Source organism: Canis lupus, chromosome 32, assembly GCF_048164855.1.
Source record: "Canis lupus baileyi chromosome 32, mCanLup2.hap1, whole genome shotgun sequence".
Taxonomy (NCBI): Eukaryota; Metazoa; Chordata; class Mammalia; order Carnivora; family Canidae; genus Canis; species Canis lupus.
The window spans coordinates 39,352,916-39,377,305 of record NC_132869.1 but is presented as its reverse complement, the minus strand read 5'-3'; the positions used below and the strand labels follow the sequence as shown (position 1 = coordinate 39,377,305).

The window sequence follows — 24,390 nt, the reverse complement described above, 5'->3', positions numbered from 1 at the left end:
TTTATCATGTTAGCTACTGAAACAGAATTTTTAAAATATTTAACTCATTAACAGTAACAGATCCCATTAGAGATTAACACAAAAAACACATATGAAAATAAATTATATGTTCTAACACAAAAAAGATGGTGGGAAGAGTACACTATTTCACATTTCAAAGCCTCTTTAATAACTGGCTAAATAGAAAACAGCTGGATTCTCCTATCTACTTCTGCTTTCAGTCTCTTGGATGTGTCGGTTTTTGTTTTGTTTTTGTTTTTGTTTTTTAAGATTTATTTTATTATTTTAGAAAGAGAGCAGAAGCAGGAGGGGCAGAGGGAGAGAGAATCCCAAGCAAATTCTGCCCTGAGCACGGAGCCCAAAGCAGGGCTGGATCTCACAACCCTGAGTTTATGACCTGAGCCGAAACCAAGAGTCAGAGACACTCAACTGATTGCAGCACCTAGGCACTACTCTTTGATACATTGTTTTATTTGAAGAATAAAGGAAATGTGGCTCCATAAAAATAAGTAAAAAAAGAGGAGCACTTGGGGCTCCTGGCTAGCTCTGTAGATAGGACCTACAATTCTTAGGTTTGGGGTTTTAAGTTCAAGCCCCACACTGGGTGTAGAGATTACTTCAAAAAAATAAAATCTTTAGGGGATCCCTGGGTGGCTCGGCGGTTTGGCACCTGCCTTTGGCCCAGGGCGAGATCCTGGAGTCCCGGGATCGAGTCCTACCTCGGGCTCCCAGTATGGAGCCTGCTTCTCCCTCCTCCTGTGTCTCTGCCTCTCTCTATCATAAATAAATAAATAAATCTTTAAAAATAAAATAAAATCTTTTAAAAAAATTTAAAAAGGAGCACTTTCATAGGCTTTTCAGTTAATTATGGATATTCTTTTTGATATTACACCAAAATTCAAAAGCACACACATGCACAAGCAGGGAAGTGGCAGATGGAGAGGGAGCAGCAGGCTCTCTGCTGAGCAGGGAACCCAACTCGGGGCTCCATCCCAGGATCCTGGGATCATGACCTGAGCTGAAGTCAGACACTCAACCAGCTGAGCCACCCAGGTGCCCCAAAAAGTGGTTGTTTCTTAAAGGTTGTTGGTAAAATCGGAAACCATGTCAAAGAACTTTTCATATTCTTATATTAAAATCTGGTATTCAGGGCAGCCCAGCTGGCTCAGAGGTTTAGCGCCTGCCTTTGGCCCAGGGCATCATCCTGGAGACCCAGGATCAAGTCCCACACATCGGGCTACCTGCGTGGAGCCTGCTTCTCCCTCTGCCTGTGTCTCTGCGTCTCTCTCTCTCTCTCTGTATAAATAAAATCTTTTAAAAAATAAAATCTGGTATTCTACCTTGTACTTTGAATGGATCATTTACCAATATATGATAAAGAATTATTATAATTGGTCAATGGAAAACTGGACATTTGGAAAATATTGGTTAAGTTACACAAATCTTCCAAATACTGATAGATTTTATTACATAATATTTCATCAGAAGTTTTTAAGTATTAGGAAGCAGTCAGTCTCACAGTGGCAAATAGAAGTTTTCCAAAATTCTAATTTTCACTTAAAAATGTTATCACTGGCAATACACTGTAAGCAGGTTTCCTTGAAATAACAGGTATATTTCATTCATTTGGAGAAACAGTCACCATGTTTGCCATTTTGTCTAAATGACAACCAGTAAGTCATTCCTCAAGAAAAAAATGGTTCCATCAAACAAGCAGCTTATTCCACTCACAAATCAAGCTGCATAAATGTTTATCATCAAGACAACCTAACTTTTAGTATGCCCAAGTGCTTCATGCATATCTCCACCTAAGCCTAATTTACCACCTAAGCTATGAAAAAGATGTGTACTTAAAGGGATAAGATATATAATAAAACTAGTAACTTAATACTACTTCCTCCAGAACAAGTGAAAATGGTACTTCTTACTGTGTGTAGAGGCGAAGAATACAATGATTACTCATCATCAGTGCCCGATTTGATCTGTGCTAGGATTCCCATGGTTTTACCTACTCACTGCTTTCTGCATCATCAGTACAAAGGTCAGCACATTACATAGGGCAAACGTCTTAATATTATCATAATAGTTTTGCTCTCAAGGACCACACTTGGAGAATTACACCATTACAGTGACTCAAAATTGTTTTTACATCACTGTCAGTTTTATAAAGTGCCAGGAACTATCTGCAAATAATAAACCTTAAAAGTGTCACTATATTCAGAGGACTTAAAAAGCTTGTCGTCTTAGAATTTAAACACTTTTTCTTGCTTCTTACATTATCACTGTGGCATTACCTACCAATCATAAACTAACTTATTAGCACCAGAAGAAAATCTGGCTCCCTTTGGTTTATGATAAGGAAACTGAGGAAGCAAGCATTTACTAGGCAAGGACAAAAACTTCAATTATTTACTGAGTTTCTATTATGGCCAAGATTGTTAGGGTGCCATACACTATGGATGGCAGAAGATGCAGCTCTTATAATCAAAACCCTCCTATCTACTAGCTAGCTGGAGAGACTTAGGTATTGGGATGGCTATATTACAACCTCATGTAGGCTATGCCAACATCCATATGAAGTGCTATGCAAACAAAGATAAGGAAGCACTAGAAAGGTAGAGAAGAGGGACCTGGTAAGAGATATGGTAATAGCTGGGCAGCATGTGAATAGGAGTTTATCAGGCAGTTGAGAGGAGAAAGATCTCCACAAGAGGGAGGAGCATGACCAAATTTAAGAAAACACAACTGTGTATTTCGTATTAAGAAATTATAACCCCAACACAGAGCAATGAACAGAAAGAAATTTTGAGTGGTGCACTTAGGGGTGATTGGAGAATCAGGAACAGCAGCAGCTGACACTGAAAAAATCAGCTGACACCAAGATGAGGAAGCCATGAATGCCATATTAAGGAATCTGGACTAGACTTAATAATAGTAGAGGGTGGGGTGAGGGGTGGACAATGAAGGTTTTTTTTAGCAGGAAAATGACTATTATATTTGTATTTGGTAGTATGACATAGACTGGAAGCCTGGAGACAATGAGGCGAAATAAAAAGAGGCCCCAGATTAGGATTAGTTAATGGAAAAAAAAAAAAAAGAAAGAAAGAAAGAATGTAAATTTCAGATATAACTTGATCAGGGCTAAGCACTGGATATGGGAAATGCAGGGGGAAAAAAAAAAAACTAAGGGTGACTGTCAAATTCCAAGAACAGTTAACAGTTAAGTTAGTCAAAGAAAGAAGAGCCTTGAGAAGAGAATGCAGTAAATTTGGGTTTCAAATGGCTTTCAGAAATACCTGTCCAAAATGTTACAAATGTCAAGGTTAGCTGGCCACAGGTTTCTACTGTAAATACTTGCTAAGAATCAGAAAATACTTCTTTCTCAGTCTCTAGCTTATACTTAATCCCTTTAAAAATGTACAATTGTGATTAAGAGAAAGAATATACTACCAAGTAATTGGAGCCTGTTAATATTTGAATCAGAAGTATGACAGTTTCAAAGGAGATCGCAAAATAAGCCTGGGGAGAAGTGTCTGGGATTATAGCTATTCTTAGCTTTGTCTAAACAAATGTCTTAGTAATAAGGAAATGTTACCTAATACTTCATTATCTGCTGTACTTTTTGCCAAAATGTATTAAGTGTCAGGTCACTTCTGACACTTCCTTTAAATGGAACATAACAAAAATGAAAAATGCTATTGAATGATGTTTACATTAAGAAAAAAAATTACATGGAAAAACTTCCAGTACACTATTTGGTATTTCTCATTCAAATCCTCACAACCTTTTGACCATTATATCAGCATTCTCATTTTTTTTTTAATGAAAAAAAGTAGAACTCTGAAAAGTTAATCTGCCAGAGCAGCTGCTATTTCAGTAAGAACTTCTTAAACTGCCTTCTGAGATACAAACTACCCATCAGTTTAATTCAAATACCAACCGGGTATCTACTATGCACCAAGATACATCAAGAAACGAGACATTAGAAAAAAAAAAAAAAAAAAAAAAAAAAAAAGAAACGAGACATTAGGGAGGGACGTCTGGGTGGCTCAGTGGTTGAGCGTCTGCCTTCAGCTCAGGGCATGATCCCAGGATCCAGGATGGAGTCCTACATCGGACTCCCCGCAGGGAGCCTGCTTCTCCCTCTGCCTAGATCTCTGTCCCTCTCTCTCTCTCATGAATAAATAAATAAAATTTTTAAAAAGAATGAAAGAAATAAGACATTATTCAAGGTAAAGCCAAATGACCCCCAATCACTGATTAAATGAAAACTTAGGAATAAAGCAAAAATTCAGATTCTTACACAACTGTAGAAATCTACTGACTCTGTTAACACTTGCTATTCTTTTAGAATTGAAGACTCAAAAATGGCCCACATTTTAATTCACTTGAGCAGTATTGTCTTGCTCTATTTTAAAATGTTAGGTTTTTTTAAACACTGAGAGGAGAAAAGAGCAAAAACTGCCACTACTATCTCCACAAGCCCCAAAGGATACAGCCATCCCAGGTTAGAAGCCTCTGATTATAGATCATTTTCTCAAGTGATCATAAAATTTCAGCCTAAATAAATTCTCATTCTTATATTTATCCCATCATCTAATAGGAGTAATTAAGATATTCAACAAAGTTACATAATTATAGTATAACATACAAAAGATGACCTACCTATTGTTGAGGTCTTGGCAAAGTTATGGCCTGTGATACTATCCCTATTAAAAGAAAGCGTCTAATAGAAAATAGAAAAGCAGGCAACGTACATTATCAAAAATATAGATTCACTGTTGTATGAACAAAGAAGAGGGTCGTTGTTTGAACAAAGAAGTGGGTCTGATCAACTTCAAGAAGAAATGCTTCCAAGACAATAATTATGTTTAAAAACACAAACACAAAAAATAAAAAAAATAAAATAAAAACACAAACACAAAAAATTTATCCAAAGAGCAACCCTATGAACAATGGGTGAAAGTTATAATAGCAGATTTTGATTCCATTAAAAAAAAAAAAAATCAAGAGGGCTCCTGGAGCTCCACATCTGGCTCCCTGCTACGCAGGGAACGGGCTTCTTCTCCCTCTCCCTCTGCTGCTCCCTCTGCATGTGCTCACTCGCTCTTTCTCAAATAAAATATATTTTTTAAATCTAGTTAAATTTGAAATGAGCTACATCACAAAATTGTTCAGTCACTTATTTGTAGTTGAGCAGAGATTAGAATGTAACAGAGAGGATTCTTAGAGACAATGGACAAAAATAGGGGCTCTCAACCCTGAGTGTGCATTAAAATAATCCAGGGAAAACTTTTTTTTAGTTTATTTTTTATGATTTTACTTATTTATTTATGAGAGATACAGAGAGAAAGGCAGAGACTAGGCAGGCAGAGTGCCTGATGTGGGACTCATCCCAATCCCAATCTCAATCCCAATCCCAAGGCCCCAGGACCATGACCCAAGCCAAAGGAAGACAGACACTTGACCACTAAGCCACCCAGGTGCCCCCAGGGAGAATTTTTCTTTAATGACAATGCCTGGTCCAAACATTCAGAGACCCATTTTAAGTCTGATGTGGGGCCTGAGTGCCTGCATTAAAAAAAAAAAAAAAACTCAAGAAAAGAAAGGTAAGACCGCATCAATGTCAATATACTGGTTGTGACATTATGCTATAGTTTTGCAAGATGGTATCATTGTAGAAAAATCAGCAAAGGGTATACAGGATCGCTATTGCATTATTTCTTGCAACTGCAACTAAAATTGTGAAAAAATCCCCAGGTGATTCCACTACGTAGCTAAAGTTAAATTTGAAGAATCTCAAATTCCTGCCAATTCTATGAGACTGCACACTATTCTTTTAATCTTAGCCTTTGAAAAGTAATTAGGAAGGCTTATCATTTAAGGTTACAATAATACTCTGCAAAATCAAACACAAATAATTATAGCTAATCCAAAATAAAAAACCCAAACTACTATGCCTCTCATTTGTATATAAGTTAACTGAAGAAATAAGCATTATACAATGGTTGTCATTCACCTCTTGACTAAGCCAAATATCTATATGACAGTAGAGCCTTTACAATGGCCCCCAGGATCCCACCTCTTAGTCTTCACACTTTCGTGTAATCTCCTCCTCTTGAGTGTGTGGATACAGTTAATCACTTATAACAAGCAGGACACAAAGTGATGGGATGTCAACTGAGATGAAATTATAAAAAGACTGGCTTCTGTCTTAGGGGCTCTCAGACTCCTTATTCCAAGGGAAAGAAACTGCTATAAGCCACTTTCTGGCAAGGAACTTGTGTGTCTGCCAACAACCAGCCAGTGAAAATCTGAGGCCTGACAATAGCCACAGGAGTTATCCTTGTCAAGCCTTGAAAACTTCAATTCAGCTGATATCTTGGTTGCAGCCTTAACAGAAATAAGAGATACTGAGCCAGAAGCACCCAACTCAGCTGCACCCAGAATCATAAATGTTGTTTTTAAGTCACTAAGTTTGGGGGAAATTCAGGGTTAAAGATAATTAACACATACAGATACCACAGGTCAAACCCACAATAGAGGAATATAACCTGATGGCTTCTGCCTACCTTTTTTCAGAGTATTAAACCTCCCCGCGTCTGCAACGTTATCATCCACAATTTACAAATTGTTCTAACTTTAGTGGACCTCCCTGTCATCTGGACACCTTCCTTGTTCTCATTTCATTCAATTTCTTAAAATGGCTTTCTCTTCTTTCCTATCTATCCAAATCCTAGCCATCTTTCAGATAAGACCCACAGATTTCTCTTCCATGAATACCTATTACTATTCACTTAGCACTTGATTAAACTACTTACTAACCTAATAGTTTTGAGTGTCTAAATTCAAAGAGATCACCGACTCCTTGAGAATGTCTTCTCATATTCTCTTCAACATTTGGTACAGTATTGAGGAGCACTTACAGTACCCAAAGCCTTATATTTTTTCCAACATATTAAATAAACTCAAATATTTTTGTCAAAAAAAAAAAAAAAATGAAACCCAGGGGGTGAGGAAGGGTGGAAGGAAAACCAAGTGCTCCAACCTAGAATGTAAGATGCCTAGTTTGGTTTGCATGTTTGAAATAGTTAACTGAGTAAAGACCACTTTATCTGAAGGATCACAGTAACAATGACAAATCTCCTCCAACTCATTAGCCCAGCAAGTGTTGTCCAAGCTCTTGAAATTTTCCTTTTATTGGTTTCTTAAACAACTTACCTTCCACCATTAACCCACTTCTGTCATAATTTATCACTAGTGATAACACAGAAATACTGTTAAATTTCAACTAGATCAGTGGTTCTCTCTCTTTTTTTTTTTTAAAGATTTTATTTATTTATTCATGAGAGACAGAGAAAGAGAGAGAGGCAGAGACACAGGGAGAAGCAGGTTCCATGCAGGGAGTCTGATGTAGGACTCGATCCTAGGTCTCCAGGATCACGCCCTGGGTCGAAGGCAGGCACTAAACCGCTGAGCCACCCAGGGTAGGGTCCCCTAGATCAGTGGTTCTCAAACTTTAGCTGACATCAGCATCACCTGGAATGCTCATTCAAACAGACTGCTGGACCCCATCCACAGAGTTTGATTCACAGGACTAGTGCCATAAGCAATTTAAGAAGAATTAATATAAAACTTGTGGCTCAAATAAGTTCAAGGAGAGCCGGTGGGGAAAAAAATAGAAGTTCAAAAGGAATAAACCATACCAAACACCTTTAACAACTTCAAGATACATACTCTCTCCCCTTCCTTTCCCTCTGCTACTCCCTACCCAAATAAATTAATCAATTTAAGTTCATTCTGATTTGCACACTTCAACTCATTTCTTGGAAACAATGAGCATCTCCAATTAACTAAGTTTTTAAAAGGATGTTAGATAAACAAAACATCGATGTAAGAAAAAGGCCAATCTAGTAGTTCAACTGTCTTAACTACTTCCCAGACTGGGAAAAAAAAAAAAAAAGCAAAACAGAAATTGAAGGTTCAGGGATGTAAACAAAACTTGCCATTTGGAGGAAAAGCCAGAGCTAGAACGGACTCCTGAGCTGATATTTTACTGCCTCTCAATTTATGCTTGAAACCTCACCTTAGAAGTTCCTAAAGTCTTTTATTTAAATAAATAGATGAAATAAAATTAAAGATTACAAATCAACAGCAAACAGAAAATTTCCCCTGTAAGGATGAGATATCTGTTCTTTAAAAGGTTATTTAGCATAATAAATCTTATGCTAGACACCCACCCGCTTCTTTAGAACTCCTCTGTGACCACTCACATCCAGCCCATGCTCCTCTTCTGCAGCACATCCTTTAAGAGTGCTATTCCTAAGGCTTACTACTGCCCTTCTCACTCTATTCATTCTCCCTGAGTCAAAAATCATGACAGTAGGTGAACTAGGATTATTCCAGTGGTTGAGAACTATCATTGCAATGGCTAAAAATATATAAATGCTCAGGCTCCAACACAGACTTAACTAATGAACAACAATCTCTGGGAACGAAGCCCAAGGACCTCTATGTTCCCCACCTCTATATGCTCCTTAGGCAAGAACCACGCCCTCTATCTACTTAACATGGTGACTGGCATACATACAAGAGCACAACCAGCATTTGTTGAATAATGTTGTGGAAACACAAAATAGCAAGTTTAGATGCCCCTCAATTGCAGAATTGGGTAGTGTTTAATAAATTCCTGAGCTACTAAGGCAATTACATTAGAAAGCCACTGTTTAATAATACGAGTTAAGTAAATAGTGGTGGTACAGTAAGGGCTTTAAGTACGTCTCTAACATTGGTGTAGGTTAAAGAAAATCCCTGACCTTTTCTTGAAAATTCACAAGATAATCTAGGTAGCCACAAGGATTTAAATATAACAAGACCAAATTAAACAAACTATAAAAAGAGAGTTATAGAAAGCTAGAAAACCAAGAGTCTTCTAAAAGAAAAAGTGTTAACTCATTTGAAGGCTAAAACTAACCTGCAGACAACTACAGATAACAGTATCAATCTAGTGTTGCCCAGATCCACTCTCCCCAAAGTAGTAATCAACTTCCCAAAGAAAAACTAATCTGGCAATCTTTTCACATTTCGATCTTTTTTCTCCCGCATATTTATTTTCAAATTCACTAATAACACACTTGATTTCATATAGAATGGCAGCACTGGGGAGCAGGGGATTTAAGTTTTTTTAGAATTAACAAACAGCTCTCTAATGTGAAGTAAAGCAAGGGTTTTTAATGTGATAAACTTAAAACTTACTGCCACATTAAACAAATATTAAGTTTTTTTCATTGAAAAACCTAGACAACTGATATTTAAAACCTCAATACTAAGGGGGTCTTTTAATAGATAAAAATCCCGAAAAGGTCGCAAAATGAGCAAAATCAAAGGGCAATTTATAAAAGAAATACCAACATCCAAGAAACACGTTAAAAGTTCTACCTCATCTTTTAAGAATCAATTTTTGAAATGATTGTATTATCCCAATCAAGCACTGATGGGTGAGGGAAAATATAACCTTTCTGAAAGCAATGTCGTAGGTCATATATATCAAATGCCTCGAAAAAAGCACATCATTTCACTCAGCAACTCAATTTATCCTAAAAAACATAATAAAACATTCAAAGATCTATGAGGATATTCCCAATGAAGTTTATAAAAGCCAGAAACTAGAAAAAAAAATGGGGGGGGGGGGGGTAATAATAATGGATTAAATAGTTTAGATTTATAATCCTGTAAACACTGGAAATGGAAAGAGTTATTAACAAGAAAAGTTGAGATTCCTTCTGTTTTTGTAATCTGCTTTTTTCTACTGAAAACATAAAAGAGAATATATATAGTATGATCCTGTCGTTATTAAAATATATGTATAGCTCACCCAGAGGTCTAGAAAGAAAACTACAGCTCAAATTTTGTGTATCTCTCTTGGTGTCGATCTCGTTTTTTTTTTTTTCTTGCCTAGTCAGTTTTTTCTTACAGTATGCATGTATTACCAGTGCCACTTTTTTTTTCAGTGTCACTTTTGAAGCTTAAATCTACGCACATAAAAAAACCACACCATAACCAAGGCCTAGTTTAGATCTAGTAAGCACACCATTTGGAAAAAAGTGACCTGGGATAGATCCTATTCTTGGATTTACTGATACTTCGAAATAGGAAACTTAACAAGGAATAAATATTTATATATTCAGGAATTCCATTTAAGAGCATCCTTAACAAGAAGTCAGCTAGAAAAAAAGACAGTTTTCAAAAATCAGGCATGGACACCTAAATAAACCCCTGGTATTTTGTGTTTCTTAAATAGTTCAGTTCATCTGCATTTATTCTCTCTCCTCTAAACTAACAAAGAAAGAATGATGTCATATGCATTAGCTACATCTCCGTTCCAGAAGTGACATAAGGAATTTTAAGGTTTAGCCTCAGTGCTTAAGATACACCTAAGAGCTGAGAAAGTTGGATGAGATTTACTACATGAAAACAAACAGTAAGTCAAATAAATTCATTATCCACGAATTTTTAAAACCTAATTAACGTCAAAAAACTAGGTAAGTGTGAAAAGATCAGATTTTACATACTGTAGTGGTAAATAAACGGAAAGAGAATTCAAGGTTTACTCTCAATTCTTTTAATAAAGTTTCCTCAAAAAAAAGTCTCAACTTAGTGGCTTAAGAACTGTCATACTTTTAGAATCCAAAAAAAAAGAACAATAAACTTAATCTTCCTTCTATGTCCCTTCAATTTCCTCCTCAGACTGCAGTATCCATATGAAAGTTTGAGACGTCCACGGTCTACTAGTACCACTATATATCACAGGTTTTTTTTTTTTTTTACTATTATTTACCATTTACTTTTTTTTTTTTTTACTATTATTCAGAGGAGCCTAAATAGATGGCACAATTGGAAGTGCTGCTTACTAGACAATACTGTAAAAATCTGTTAATCATCCCAACTGAACAAGTAGGCAGTGACATACTACTGCCAATTTGCCAGTGAATATTAGTCAACTGATTTTTAAGAAAAAAAAAAAAAAAGGAATGACTGACATACAAGAAGCTAATAGTAACTAGCTTCTGTATATAGTTTCCTCACATGTAACTAGTGTTTTCTAAAAGTTGCACTGAATCAAGACGTCATTTTCATTCTACAGTTGTATCCCTCATCATAACTGGATTCCTCCCCCAATCCCCCCAACCAAATGTAAACTTTGGACTTCCTCAAGCTGAGAAATGCAAAACCGGACTCACGATGTTACGTGAGTTGTGGTCATCAACTTGGACCAAGCCTAACTCTCCAAGAAATTCGAAAAAAAAAAAAAAATTATCAAGAAAGGAGTTCAGAAGCAGAAAGCCCCTACTTTCTAACTCACAATAGAGCCTAATATCAGACAGTACGCTGCGTTTTGTTTTAGCCGCAAGGCTGGGTATGCAATCTGCAGGGACTCTCCCGACGGCTTCGAGTAAGTGACACGCTACCCCTGGAAAAAGTAGCATTAGGTCCCAAACAAACAGCGAAGGCATTTAAAAAAAGAGAGAGAGAGAGAGAGAGAAGAGCAGAAGCCTCACCATCGTAAAAGAAGGCCCATCAGCACCTCTTCCGAGAAACAGTTCCCTTCCCCCACCTTTAAGTAGGCACTTAAGACTGCCAAGCAGATCCATTTCTTTATTAACTGGTGCCCACTTGGGGCAACCGTACACCAAGCGGCTCTTAGGCCTACTCCAACCCCTTCCAAAAGTGCTCAAGCGAGACTTGGAAGGCCGGGGTAACCCCCGTAGGGGCCGCGTTTTCCTGCTCTCCTCCACCCCCGCCCTCCGGCCCGGCCCGGCCCGGCCCGGCCCGGCCCGCCCCGCCCCTGTGGGCGCTCCTCCGGCCGGGGGAAGGACACCGGGCCCGGGGACCCGCAGGGATCGCCCTCCAGCCCGCAGGACGAGCGCTGGGCGGCCCGAGGCCTCCGCCATCGCAGGACCCGGAAAGCGCCGCCCCCAGCGCACCTCCCCACGCCCGGCGAACCGGCGAATGTCTGCTTTCGACACCCTCCGTGCCCAGCAGAGGCGGCGGGGGAGACAGGCCCGGGAGGCGGCGGGCTGGGCTGCGCACCAGGCCCGGGCCTGCCCCGCGGGCCGCCGGGTCCGCTCCCCGGTCGGGTCAAGCCAGCGCGGCGGGCACCCTCACCTGGATGACCTCGTTGACCTCCCGGATACATTCCACCATGTGCTGCAGAATCTGCTCGGCCGTGAGCACCTCGTAGCGGTAGTCCTCCTCCTGCTCGTGCCCCGGCCCGCCGCCGCCGCCGCCGCCGCCGCCGCCGCCGGGCCCCAGCGCGCTGCCGCCGCCGCCGCCCGTCTCCCCGCACAGCAGTCCGTCCCGCTCCCCGCCGACGCCCAGCCCGGGCTCCACCAGCTCCACCTCGCCCAGGTCCAGGTTGTCGTCGTCCGGCTCATCGTCGTCCTCGTCCTCCTCCTCCTCGGCGCCGCTGTCCTCCTCGCTGCACTCCTCGTCCTCGTCGAACTCGTAGTTGTAGCCCTCGTCCGAGTCCATGGCGCGACGCGCGAGGGCCCGGCGGACGCGGCCCTGAGGCGGGGAGAGGGCGGGGACGCCGAGGCCCCGGCTCTCGCTCCGGCTCCGGCTGAGGTCCGGACGCAGGCCTGGCTCCGGCCCCGCGGGCCGCGGCTCCTCCCCGGGCGCGGCGGCGGGCGGCGGGCGGCGGGCGGCGGGCGGCGGCGGCGGCGGCGGCGGGGAGGGCGCGGAGGCGGGAGGGACGGAGCGAGGGGGCTGCTCGCCGCCCGCCTCAGTCAGACGCGGCTCCGCTCCGGCCTCCGAGAGAAAACAGTCCCCAGCGCCACCTCCACGGCCGCTGCTACCGCTACTGAGCCAACAAAGGGGCGTGCGTCACCGCGTCGCGCTGCGTCGTCGCGTCACTCCTCTTGGCGTCACCGCGCCCCGCCCCGCCGCCCCTGCGTGGCGAGCGGGGAGACCCCACGGCCCGGCCTGGCCCCGGGAGCGCGGCGCCGCGGGAATCGCCGGCCCGGTTCCGGCCGCGGCCGCCCCCGAGGGCGGGGCGGGGGGCGGGGCGTGCTCCTGAGAAGGCCCCCGGGCCGGGTGGCGGGTTTTGCCGCAGGCGGGAGGGGTCCAGCCCGGCTCGCTGAATCCAGCCGCGCCACAGACGCTGCCCGCCCGCCCGCCCGCCCCGGAGTCCTTCGGGGAAGTCCGCGGCTGTTGAGCTAAAATTGCCGTTGCCCGAGCTGCTAAATGGAAATCGGTTTCATGCGCAACCTGTGACCTGGGACAGGTGAACCCCCACCCCACTCCCCCCCCCCCTTTCTGAGTAGTTCTGCTTCCGTGCACCCGTACGGATGAGCGAGCGGGGGCTCTGAAGTCGCTGACAGTGACGTCATCTCAGAGGAGGGTTTCCTGACCTCATCGCAGTAGGCACCTGCCTATCCAGGACCCTAAGCGATGTAAACAGTCGGGGCTTTCCTTAACCGAGCGCCGTGCGAGGGCTCAGCCATTCCCTCTGCCTTCTTCGCGGAGCCACAGGACGCGGCCCTCGCGTGTCTGAGGCTCCAGAGGGAAAGGGGCTTGACCGAGGCCACGGAACGCGCCCTGCTTCAGCGGCGGGGTGACCTAGAACGTCAATCGTGGAAACGCTTTATAATGCATGACACAGACCAGGTGCTACACAGTGTATAAAATGCATCGCAATGTAACCCAAGACAAGCAGGAATGGAAGTAACTGCACGGACCGAATGCAGCAGCGAGGCAGTGCTGGCCTCTTATCTAGAAAGGTGTTGTTGTGTCTTCTGCGTGTCGATTGGCGGCCAGGAGTTTAACCGGGGAGGTAGGAGGAGGATCTGGCCTGAGAGAATAACAGAAGCAAAAGCACAGCAGGGGTAAAGTAGTTTCGTTGCAGCAGCTTATAGTGCAGGGAGGGGGGTAAAGGGGAAAACAACAGGCAAGTTAGGGACCAGCACAGTAAGAGTGGTTTGTTTGTTTGTTTTTTAAGATTTTATTTATTAAAAAAATAAAAAATAAAAATAAAAAGATTTTATTTATTGATTGATGAGAGACACACACAGAGAGAGAGGCAGAGACACAGGCAGAGGAAGGAGCAGGCTCCATGCAGGGAGCCCGACGTGGGACTCGATCCTGGGTCTCCAGGGTCAAGCCCTGGGCCGAAGGCAGGTGCTAAAACGCTGAGCCACCCAGGGATCCCAGTAAGAGTGTTTTATGCAATTCTAAGAGTGGACTTAAATCTTTGTAAGAAAGACAGGAGAACCAGAGAAGTGTCCTGAAGGAGGAAGAGGCAGGCCTGAGAAAGCACTCTCTTGCGATACTCTCAAGGATTGGGCAGACTGGACATTTTTAAAAATCTAAATCCCTGGACACCTGGGTGGCTCAGAGGTTTGGCGCCTGCCTTCAGCTCAGGGCGTGACCCCGGGGTCCCCGGATCCCCGGTGTGTCCCACAGAGACACACCCCGGTCTCTGTGTGTCTCTCACGAATAAAAAAATAAAATCTTTAAAAAAAAGAAAAACAAAACAAAACCTGAGTCCCTAACTCACTGATAAATCTTATTGTTAAAACGAAAGATACCCATTGGAAATTGATTTTTTAAGTCGAAAAATTCCTTTAAAATGTAAATAAGTGTCTACTAATTTGTCCATTTTGTAAATGTTTAATCAGATTTACTAAAATAATCAGGATTTGTAATTTAAAGCTTTTAACATCAGTGCTGGTAGGTCTTGGTCCTTTGATTCTGTTTCTACTTAGCAAATCCAGGTTGTTGCCACAGCTGGAGTAAGCTGAGGACACTAGCAACCCTTCTCTCTACCCCATCCCCATTGTTACATGTGTAGGGGGGGAAGTTTAGTAACACTTGTCAGTACCCTCAACTCCTCTGCCTCATTTTTCTTTTCATCTTACCCTACCTTGGATGAATCCTACCATCCTTATAGTTCCCTTTGGTACTGGAGCAGCTGACCACTACTGGATAAATTTGCATAATTACATATTTTATCATTAAATTCCAATCATCCAGCACAACTGAACCATCAACACCATTTAGCAATCCTGTTATTTTTTTTTGAATTGTCCTCCCTCTCTAGACAACTTGCAAACCTTCACCAGTTTTCTCAAACCCTCACTGCTGTCTTTCCAAATCCTCTCGAAGTAGATAACTTTACATCACAGACAAATCATAAGGATCAATGTGACAAACATGCTGAGCAAAAAAAGAGTTAAATGATAAAGTCAGAGAAGGCCTGTGAAGGCAGGGGGTAAAAGAGAAGTTTACATTATTGCAAAGGGAGGCATTATTTTTTTAAGATTTTATTTATTTATTCATGAGAGACACACAGAGAGAGAGGCAGAGACACAGAGGGAGAAGCAGGCTCCATGCAGGGAGCCCGACGTGGGACTTATCCCCGTTCTCCAGGATCAGGCCCTGGGCTGAAGGCAGGCGCCAAACCTCTGAGCCACCTGGGCTGCCTAAAGGGAGGCATTATTAATGGGTTTTAACTTTAACAGGTTTTAAACAGAAGAACGACACAATATAATACACGTTTTAAAAAATAACTATGGCCAGAAGAAAATAAGAACCATGGCTGCCTTGTGGAGAATGGACTATGAAAGCAGAGACCAATTCTGAGGCTATCTCAGTAGTCCAGGTGAATAATAATAATGGCTTGGACCAGAGTTGTGACAGTAGAGATGATGAGAAGTAGTTTCAGGTATAATTTGAAAGTAAAGCAAATAGATTTGTTGATGGCTTGACTGTGGGGTTGATAGAGGAATCAAGGATGCCTATTAGGTCTGGGGCTTGAGTAACTGGGTGAATGGAGGTGCCATTTACTGAAACATGTTAAATTTGAAGTGCTTGTTAGGCACATAGAGACATTGAATAAGCAGTTATATCTACTAGTGTACAAGACAGAAGGTCAGGGGAGGTAGGGCTGAAGATAGAATTTTCAGAGTTTATGTCAACAATGTTGACAAGCAGCATAGGCTAAAGGTTAAGAGTTTAGGCTTTGGAGGAAACAGACCTAAATGTGCTTGTGCCCCTCCCTTGCTGTCTATAACCTTAACCAAATTACTGAACCTCTCTGAGCTTGACTGTGGAGGATTATGATTCCTATTCTCATAAGATTATTTGTGAGTATCAAATGAATAATGCATTTAAAGCACTTGACAAATATTAAGTGTCACGAAATTAGAACTTTAAAATTAGAACTTTAAAAAAGTGTCATAATCACCTTGCACCTTGCGGGAAAACTATAGCCAAGTTGGATTTATAACCTTTTAATTGGTTTTTTTGAATTATGTAAATATGCACATGTCCTCAATCATCCTGATTTTCTAAGAAAGAATATTGGTCGGCTTTTTTCTCAGAAATCTTTTCCATAGCCGCATAACTTCTTTTTTGGTCAATATCATGGGCAACATCATAGGGCTTCTGAATCTTGGGGCCTCTTATTCATGGCTAAACCTTCATAACCAGATTATCAGCAACACTCATTCCATTGATATTTTGGAAATTATCTTGGAATCAGGTTAGGTTGTAGTGCTATTTAAGGAAACCAGTGTAACAACTTCTCTCTGGCCCCAAATTGTCCAAGAGATGACCCACATACAATGTTTTTTTTAAGTGACTTGATCTTAAAGGTATTTGAAAAAAAAAAAAAAAGGTATTTGCTGGGGTACTGCTTTCTCAGCTATGGTGTTTACCAAGTAGAAGTACAGTAATCTGTAAATAGCAGGAAAAGGTCCTTGAAAAAAGAACAGACAAGTTAGTATTTTCTTGATGCCAAAAGAATTGCTATTGTTAATTAAGTATTCCCATTACCCCCTTGTCCGGATAAGGTCAAAAGATATTAGTATATAAAAAAAAAGATATTAGTATACATTTATTAAATATCCACTGACAGAGCAAAACTCCATAAATATGCTCACCAAATGGTATTGAATGAAATTCAAATAGAATATGAAAATGCTTTTCAGATACATAGAAATTAAAATAGTCCTGGAATTTTTCTAAGGGCAGATATACAGAGCTATAAGCTATGGCCTCTACTAATGACAGAGAACTAGGGTGAACCAATCCCAGCTGGTACAGAACAGGGGTTTCCTGGGATGTGGAATTTTCAGTGCTAAAACTGGGAAATCTAAAGCAAACTGGGATGATTGGTCACCTTACTTGGCACCTCACCAAAAATTTTTCCATAATATAATTAAAACACTATTTCCAAAACTAAATGGAAAGAAATTACTTTTTGTCATGTTGTTTATAAAATTTGTTTTAATGCAGCATTTTTTGCATTTAAAAAAATGTTTGTTTTCCTTGTGTTTTACCAGGCAGGAGGTTAAAAAAAATTAAGTTTTAATTTTAATATAAATTCAAGATTAAATTTTAGCAAAAGTGCAGAGAGATACTAATAAACTAATTGAGTACTTTAGATTTCTTTAAAAACATCTTGTCTGTGTACTTATTAATAAGTCACAGCTAAGCATTACATCATTGTTGAGAGGTAGATCTTATACCAGTTTTTTTATTAAGATCTTATTTATGGGACACCTGGGTGGCTCAGCGGTTGAGCGTCTCTGCCTTTGGCTCAGGGCGTGATCCTGGGATCGAATCCCAAATTGGGCTCCCTGCAAGGAGCCTGCTTCTCCCTCTGCCTATGTCTCTGCCTCTCTCTGTGTGTACCTCTCATGAATAAATAAATAAAATCTTAAAAATATATATATAAATAAATGATTTTTAAATTTATTTATTTATCTGAGAGAGAGAGCCACCAAAAGCGAGGTGAAGGGCAGATGGAGAAACAGATTCCTTGCTGAGCAGGGAGCCCAATGCAGGGCTCAATCCCAGGACTCCAGGACCATGGCCCCAGCCAAAGGCAGACACCCAACCAACTGAGCCACCCAGGCAACCCACCATTTCTTTTTTTGTTTTTTTTTAAGATTTTATTTATTTATTTGAGAGAGAGAGAGAGAAAGCACACAAGCAGAGAGAGGAGCAGAGGGAGAAGCAGGCTCCTCGTTGAACAGGAAAGCCGGACATGGGACTCAATCCCAGGATGCTGGGATCGTGACCTGAGCTGAAGGCAGATGCTTAAACAACTGACCCACTCAGGTGCCCCATATCATACCATTTCTTTTTGATAGAAACAAGGCTTAGAGAAACTGAGGTTATATGCTTCATTAGAAGTCTGGTAGAGATATTAATGACCGAAACAGAACCTGAGATTCCTGACTGCAACCCTTTCTCTACCTTATCTTTCTTCCAGAATACAGGGTCTAAGGACTTATTATTAAACTTAAGATTTTTTTTAAGTAATTATCTACAACAGGTGGTAAGAAAATGCTGGAACTAGAAGCAGAATACATGCCCTCATGCAATTAGACAAATGTACAAAATGTACCATGGTGTCTGTGTTCCCTGTAATTGCAAAACATGTTAATTTGGCCTAAATGTGTACCTATACTCCAGCAAAAAATAGCAAATGATCATCCCCCCAAAAGGAAGCATGTTTGTCCTGATGACTTAGCCACTTGAAAAAAAAAAGTAGGTTTATAACATAAGTTTTCAAAAGAAATGCTCTGTGGTTTGTACTATTTGTAGTTTGTTGTGTTGGCTTATGGATGTATTTGAATAAATGGACAAATAATGGGCAGAAAGTGAACAAACATATTATTGCATCTCTATGCCAGAGTAGATGTGTGTATGTTTTTCATTTACTCCTTAAGATCTTGTGAAGTTGGAATTCTTAACTTTGTTTAATAAGGGAAAAGGCTCAAAGATGAAAAATCATAAAAATAAAGTTCACAATGGATGCAGAGTTTTGATTCATCCAGATTTTCAGAGTTGAAGTCCACTATTTTTACCATGCAATTCTGTAATTGTAATCAGATCTTATTCCTGTTCTAAAACACACCTCTGTATTTGTTATAATGGAATAACTGCTATTAAGCCTACAGTTATCCAGATTGGCAGCATAAATGTTGACTGTATGCAATGTTTGTTCCTACTTGGAAATAGGTCATAAAAATAGAATAGCGAATAAGTAAATGTGTTATCCTCCGTTTACATAGTCCTGCTTTATTCTTGTAGATACAATCTTAGCGTTTTTAATGAAAACTTAAAATATCTAAGTCATGACTTTTTTTTGGTCAACGAATCAATATTTAGTAGTGTTTACCAAGTGCAAAGCACCTTTCAATGGCATTCAGGAGAGATAAAAAAAGAAGAAGAAAGAAAGAAAGAAAGAAAGAAAGAAAGAAAGAAAGAAAGAAAGAAAGAAAGAAAGAAAGAAAGAAAGAAAGAAAGAAGAAAAAGAAAGAAAGAAAGAAAGGAAAGAAGGAAGGAAGGAAGGAAGGAAAGAAAGAAAGAAAGAAAGAAAGGCTGCCACCTAAGAAATCAAATTACTTAGGGAGAAGAGATTTAAATGAAAATGTTAGCCATAAAAAATGGTAACTGCATCAACAAGAAATCACAAGCCAAGAAGAATGGTACAGGTGGTAAAAGCTAAAGGGGTTTGGTTAAAGGAGACAAACGTCCTAGACTGGGGTGTTCTAAGAAAGCACTGTATGCCAGACTTTCTCATACCTTAATGCCTTTGCATCTGCTGTTCCCTCTGCCTGACATCCTTCCTAGCCGGTCTTTACCAGCACCTAATCCACATGCTGAGAGACTGCTTTTTTTCCAAGTCATTCCAAACTAGGCACTTGATGCCTAGAACACGAGTAGTCTATTTAGCTCCCATTCCTAATAAACTTCCAGGTTTTTTATAATGTTGGAATGAATTAATATAAACCAAAGCTGTAGACCAATAGACATTTACTGTCTTCTTACCGCAAATGTGTTGAATCTTGTCGATGTTATGTCAACGTTGATGTTCATGTTCTTATCTGTTCATTCTTCCAGGTCTCCATGAAAACATGAAAGTTAAAAAAATAATAATAAAATTAAAAAAAAAAAACATGAAAGTTGTTTGGAAGAGGAGGAGGGGGCCCACGTACATGTCTTCCACAGCTCTCCTGATCTAGAGTTTCTCCAGGGCAAATGCCCACATCACCTCTCACATCCCCAGAACTAGCTTAGCTTCTCACACTTCATGGCAAAAGAGGATTGCTGTTGGCAGTCAGCAGATTGGATGCAACTAATACAATGCAGCCAGGTTATGAATCGGTAAAGGACTGCAGCAGGGAGCAAAAGGGAAATGGAAATGCCTCAAGGACCTGAAGATTGGAGTGACCGAGGGTACCCCAGAACAGTGGCACCTGAGAGGCCCACCTGACCCCAAAGCTTTCAGAAATGAAAAAGCTTTTCAGTTTTAAAACTTTTTCGTGTGTGGGGGTTTCCCCTCTTGGTTTGTTTTTTTTGTTTTTGCTTTTGTTTTTTTTTTTCATCTGTTGTGTTGAGACAGTAACCATGATTTAAAAGGCATAGTCACCTCTTCTAGCTCCAGGAACCAGATGCCACTCCTTATGGTTATTTCACAATGTGGCAGGAACCGGTTTGTCAATTCTTTCTTCCCAACTATACCCTCACAGACATCACCAATAAGGAAGTAATGGAGGGCTTGTGGTACATGACTTCTCATCCAGAAGTCTTTATACGCTGCTTCACATTTTGCTTTCACGAAAATTGTTGCATGTGTGGTTTAACACACTCAGCTGCTGAAGCAATGAACAGAATTCCCATCTTAAAGAATGTCAAAGGTCAATAAAATAATTAAAATCATTACATTCTGTCTAAATGTTAAAAGAGAATAGTCCCAAAGGGTTATTTCATGGTTATTAGCTGGTATTTTTTTACATTAAGCAAAGCCAGGTATATGCAGACACATTTTTTGGCTGAACAATAACAAAGTACATGTATGATCATGAGCCTTTGTTTTCTTATAGGTGAGTGTGTGTAGGAGGTTGCAGGTGGAAAGGATCGGACAGAACAATGTTGTACTGAAGTGAATAGTCTCACCTGGCTAACTTTGAGAGACACTATAGTGTGATTGATTATAGAGAGGCTCCAGAACAAGATCCTCACTTATTAAGTATATGATCTTAGGCAAGTTACATAACCACTTAAGAGCCTGTTTCCCCATCTAAAAAAAAAAAGGAGTAACAGTAAGATTTTCCTCTTTGGATTGTATCAACTGACAATGTGAAATACTTGTTGCATTTATGATTACTGGACAGAGAAAATGTTTTCTTTTAGACCTGAGAATGTATACAAAGATAATTATCCAGTCAATTGTATTTTTTTTATTTAAATTTTAGTTAGTGAGCATACAATGCAATATTGGTTTCTGAAGTAGAATTTATTCAATTGTAAAGCAATGGCTTTGAAGAGTACAGGCCCTTATATATCAAATTGCTGAAAATGTTGCTGTGCTCCTCTTGCATGCCTGTATTTTACTAGTTAATTCAACAAGCCCATTGTTCATTCGCCAAATATGTTAGGCACTGTGCTAGATTTGAGAATAAGAAGATAAAACCATTTCCCGAGATGTTCACAGACTAGTGAGGGAAACAGACATGTAAAACATTAATTACATTACAATATGATAAACATCATAATAAGGTATGTTCTGAATGTTAGGGGAGCAAGAAGATAGGCATCTCAGTGTAGGAGGCAGACAAGGGTGTCATGGAGGGCCTTCTAAGGAGGGTGTGGCTTGAGCTGAATATTGGTGGAAAAATAATGTTCTGGAAATAAGAAGTATGTATGTATATATCAGTGTGAAAGAATATGGCATATTGGAGCCATGACCTGTTTGGGGAACTGCCAGCAGGTCAATATACCTACAATTTGGGGTGTATATAAGACTTTCAGCAATGCCCTTGTCTCTTCTCTGTACTCTTTCTTTCTTTAAAGATTTTATTTATCCATGAGAGACAGAGAGAGAAAGAAAGAGAGAGAGAGGCAGAGACACAGGCCGAGGGAGAAGCAGGCTCCCTGCCAGGAGCCTTATGTGGGACTCGATCCTGGATCTTGGATCATGCCCTGGGCCAAAGGCACGCTCAACTGCTGAGCCACCCAGGCGTCCCATCTCTGTACTCTTTCTATATTTATTTCCCTTCTCCCATTCTTTTTGGTCCTCTTTCTCCTTCCTCCTCAGGTAACTTCACTAAAGACTCCACAACTTTCAAATGGTAGAGCTAGAAATCAAGTCCTGATTTGTCTTTCTGTTTCCAGAGTCTGTGCTTCTCCTGCTATGCTAAGATTTTTCACTCTTTTAATAGTTTGTCATTATTTTCCTAGGATTTTTGTGAGGGAGACTATATTATGTTGCTTGCTTTTACTAAACTAATTTTGGGGATCCCTGGGTGGTGCAGCGGTCTAGCGCCTGCCTTTGGCCCAGGGCGCGATCCTGGAGAACCAGGATCGAATTCCACGTCGGGCTCCTGGTGCATGGAGCCTGCTTCTCCCTCTGCCTGTGTCTCTGCCTCTCTCTCTCTCTGTGTGACTATCATAAATAAATAAAAATTTTTTAAAAATGAACTAATTTTGATCATTGCATTTAGGTTTTATGGGGCACAAGATTGGGTACAAGGAGGGTAAGATGTGTTCCATATTAATTAAGTATACATTTACTGAATGCAACTGAAAATAAACTGTTGTAGTAGGTGTTATTGAAAATACAAAACAGGTTATACATCCTACGCTTAAGAAACTTACATTCTAATACAGGAAGTGATACAGGAAATAATCTATTGCAAGACAGCTCATCTACCAGCTGTCTTTTAACTTAACACAAGAGTAGTATTTCTCAACCTTTTTTTCATTATCAGCTCCTAAGGAATGTTTTTAAACCTTTCCATCTTAGTCACTTACCCCCTATGAAATTTTACTACCACAGATAGACTGTGTATCTGTGCTTTATATGTAAAAATATTCCTTTTTTCACACACACACACCCAGAACCAATTTTTGCCCCCTTAGGGTCAGTATTGGCCTTGTTGAGGATGTATGCACGAGGCTAACACTATCACTTTCAAAGACTAAGATTGGCAGTCAAATTCTATTTTCAGAATTTTTGTAAATATCTGCCAAAGATTAAATATAATTTTAAAATTACATTTCCTGAGCTAAAAATAAAATGCACAGCAGTAGATTTTAAAAATCCAATAACTGGATATATCCATGCCTGTGTGGCTGAGTTCAGGGCTGCCACACTGTACAACTCCAGGGGAGTATATTCACAGTACAGTCTATGTGATGGGAATGGAGGGAGAGAATGAAAAATAATTTGAAGCTATACCCAGGATGTGGTTGAAAGAGAAACTCAAGTTCATAAATCATTTCAACTTCTACTCACTCTAGTCATCATAAACTTTTCAGAATTACATGTTTGTTCTCTTCAATATGTAATTCATTCTTTGTGAATGCTTAATTCACTCACCTATTAATTTATATACAGACTCAATGTATACCAACCTGAAAATTCACAATGTGCTCACATTCATTTTAGTCCTCAGTTACAAGTTAGGAATACAAATGCCATGCTAATTTTTACACCACACAGACACCTCTTTACAAACCAGGTTATCAAAGCTGAAGTGCTCACCCCAGGACAAAACTGAACCCTCCTAGCCTTATATGTCAGGGAACTGAAGGAGGCCTCCAGCCAGCTGAGGAACTGAATCCTCAGCAAGGAACTGAAAACCTTGGTTCAAAAGTACCACAAGGAGCTAAATCCTGCCAACAACCATGTAAGCACACTTGAACGTGAATCTTCCTGCATGCAGTCAAGCATTCCAGTGAAGCTGGAGCCCTGGTCAACACCTTGTTCCATCCTTGTGAGAGATCCTGAGACAGAGGACCCAGCTAAACCACACCCAGATTTTTCTTTTTTAATTTGGGGCTTTTTAAAAGATTTTATCTTATGAGAGACACACAGAGAGAGGCAGAGACATAGGCAGAGGGAGAAGTAGGCTCCCTGTGAGGGGCCTGATGCAGGATTCGATCCCAGAATCCAGGGATCCAAAGGCAGACACTCAACCTCTGAGCCACCCAGGTGCCCAACCACACCCAGATTCTGACCCACAGATACTCTGGGATAATATGTGTTTGTTGTTACTGTTTTTTTTTTTTAATTCTCCTTCAACTTCAAAAGATCTCCTTTCAATAGTTCAATAGGTGCCAGCATAACTGATTAGATTCCACCTACTATACACGACCGTAGAATTTAGCACTTCTTTGAAGCACTCACTCACCAAACTTGTATGTCTGCCCTTTCTGAGTTTAGTTACATAAGAGCAGAGACTATTCCTGTCATATTTATGACTATAGAATACATATACAACACAGTTTTCTGTACTTAGAAGATATACAACAAATATGGTAAAGATCTAACTAGTTTCCCCGTTAAAATGTTCTTTCTACTAAGTTAGATCC

General features: G+C 40.6%; 1 protein-coding gene and 2 long non-coding RNA genes across 5 annotated transcripts in view; 1 reads left to right on the top strand and 2 right to left on the bottom strand.

Moving 5' to 3' along the window:
* Positions 1-12,646, bottom strand: part of ARIH1 (ariadne RBR E3 ubiquitin protein ligase 1) — a 117,538-nt gene extending 104,892 nt beyond the window's left edge. Inside the window, exon 1 of the mRNA XM_072809526.1 lies at positions 12,166-12,646. Coding sequence (XP_072665627.1) covers positions 12,166-12,531 — 366 coding nt within the window. The 5' untranslated portion in view covers positions 12,532-12,646. The remainder of the gene's footprint in view (positions 1-12,165) is intronic.
* A 294-nt stretch (positions 12,647-12,940) lies between these two features.
* On the top strand, positions 12,941-20,736 carry LOC140623249 (uncharacterized). Of its 3 annotated transcripts, none has more exons than XR_012022919.1 (3): positions 12,941-13,282; positions 15,519-15,658; positions 19,915-20,736. It is a non-coding gene; the product is annotated as an uncharacterized lncRNA (long non-coding RNA). The 3 variants fall into 3 exon arrangements; XR_012022921.1 differs by lacking the exon at positions 12,941-13,282 and adding an exon at positions 13,293-13,831; XR_012022920.1 differs by lacking the exon at positions 12,941-13,282 and adding an exon at positions 13,293-13,883.
* Positions 13,984-19,919, bottom strand: LOC140623251 (uncharacterized). The gene is made up of 2 exons (XR_012022923.1): positions 19,843-19,919; positions 13,984-16,756 (listed from the first exon to the last, which is right to left on the bottom strand). It is a non-coding gene; the product is annotated as an uncharacterized lncRNA (long non-coding RNA).
* Positions 20,737-24,390: the final 3,654 nt, after the last annotated feature.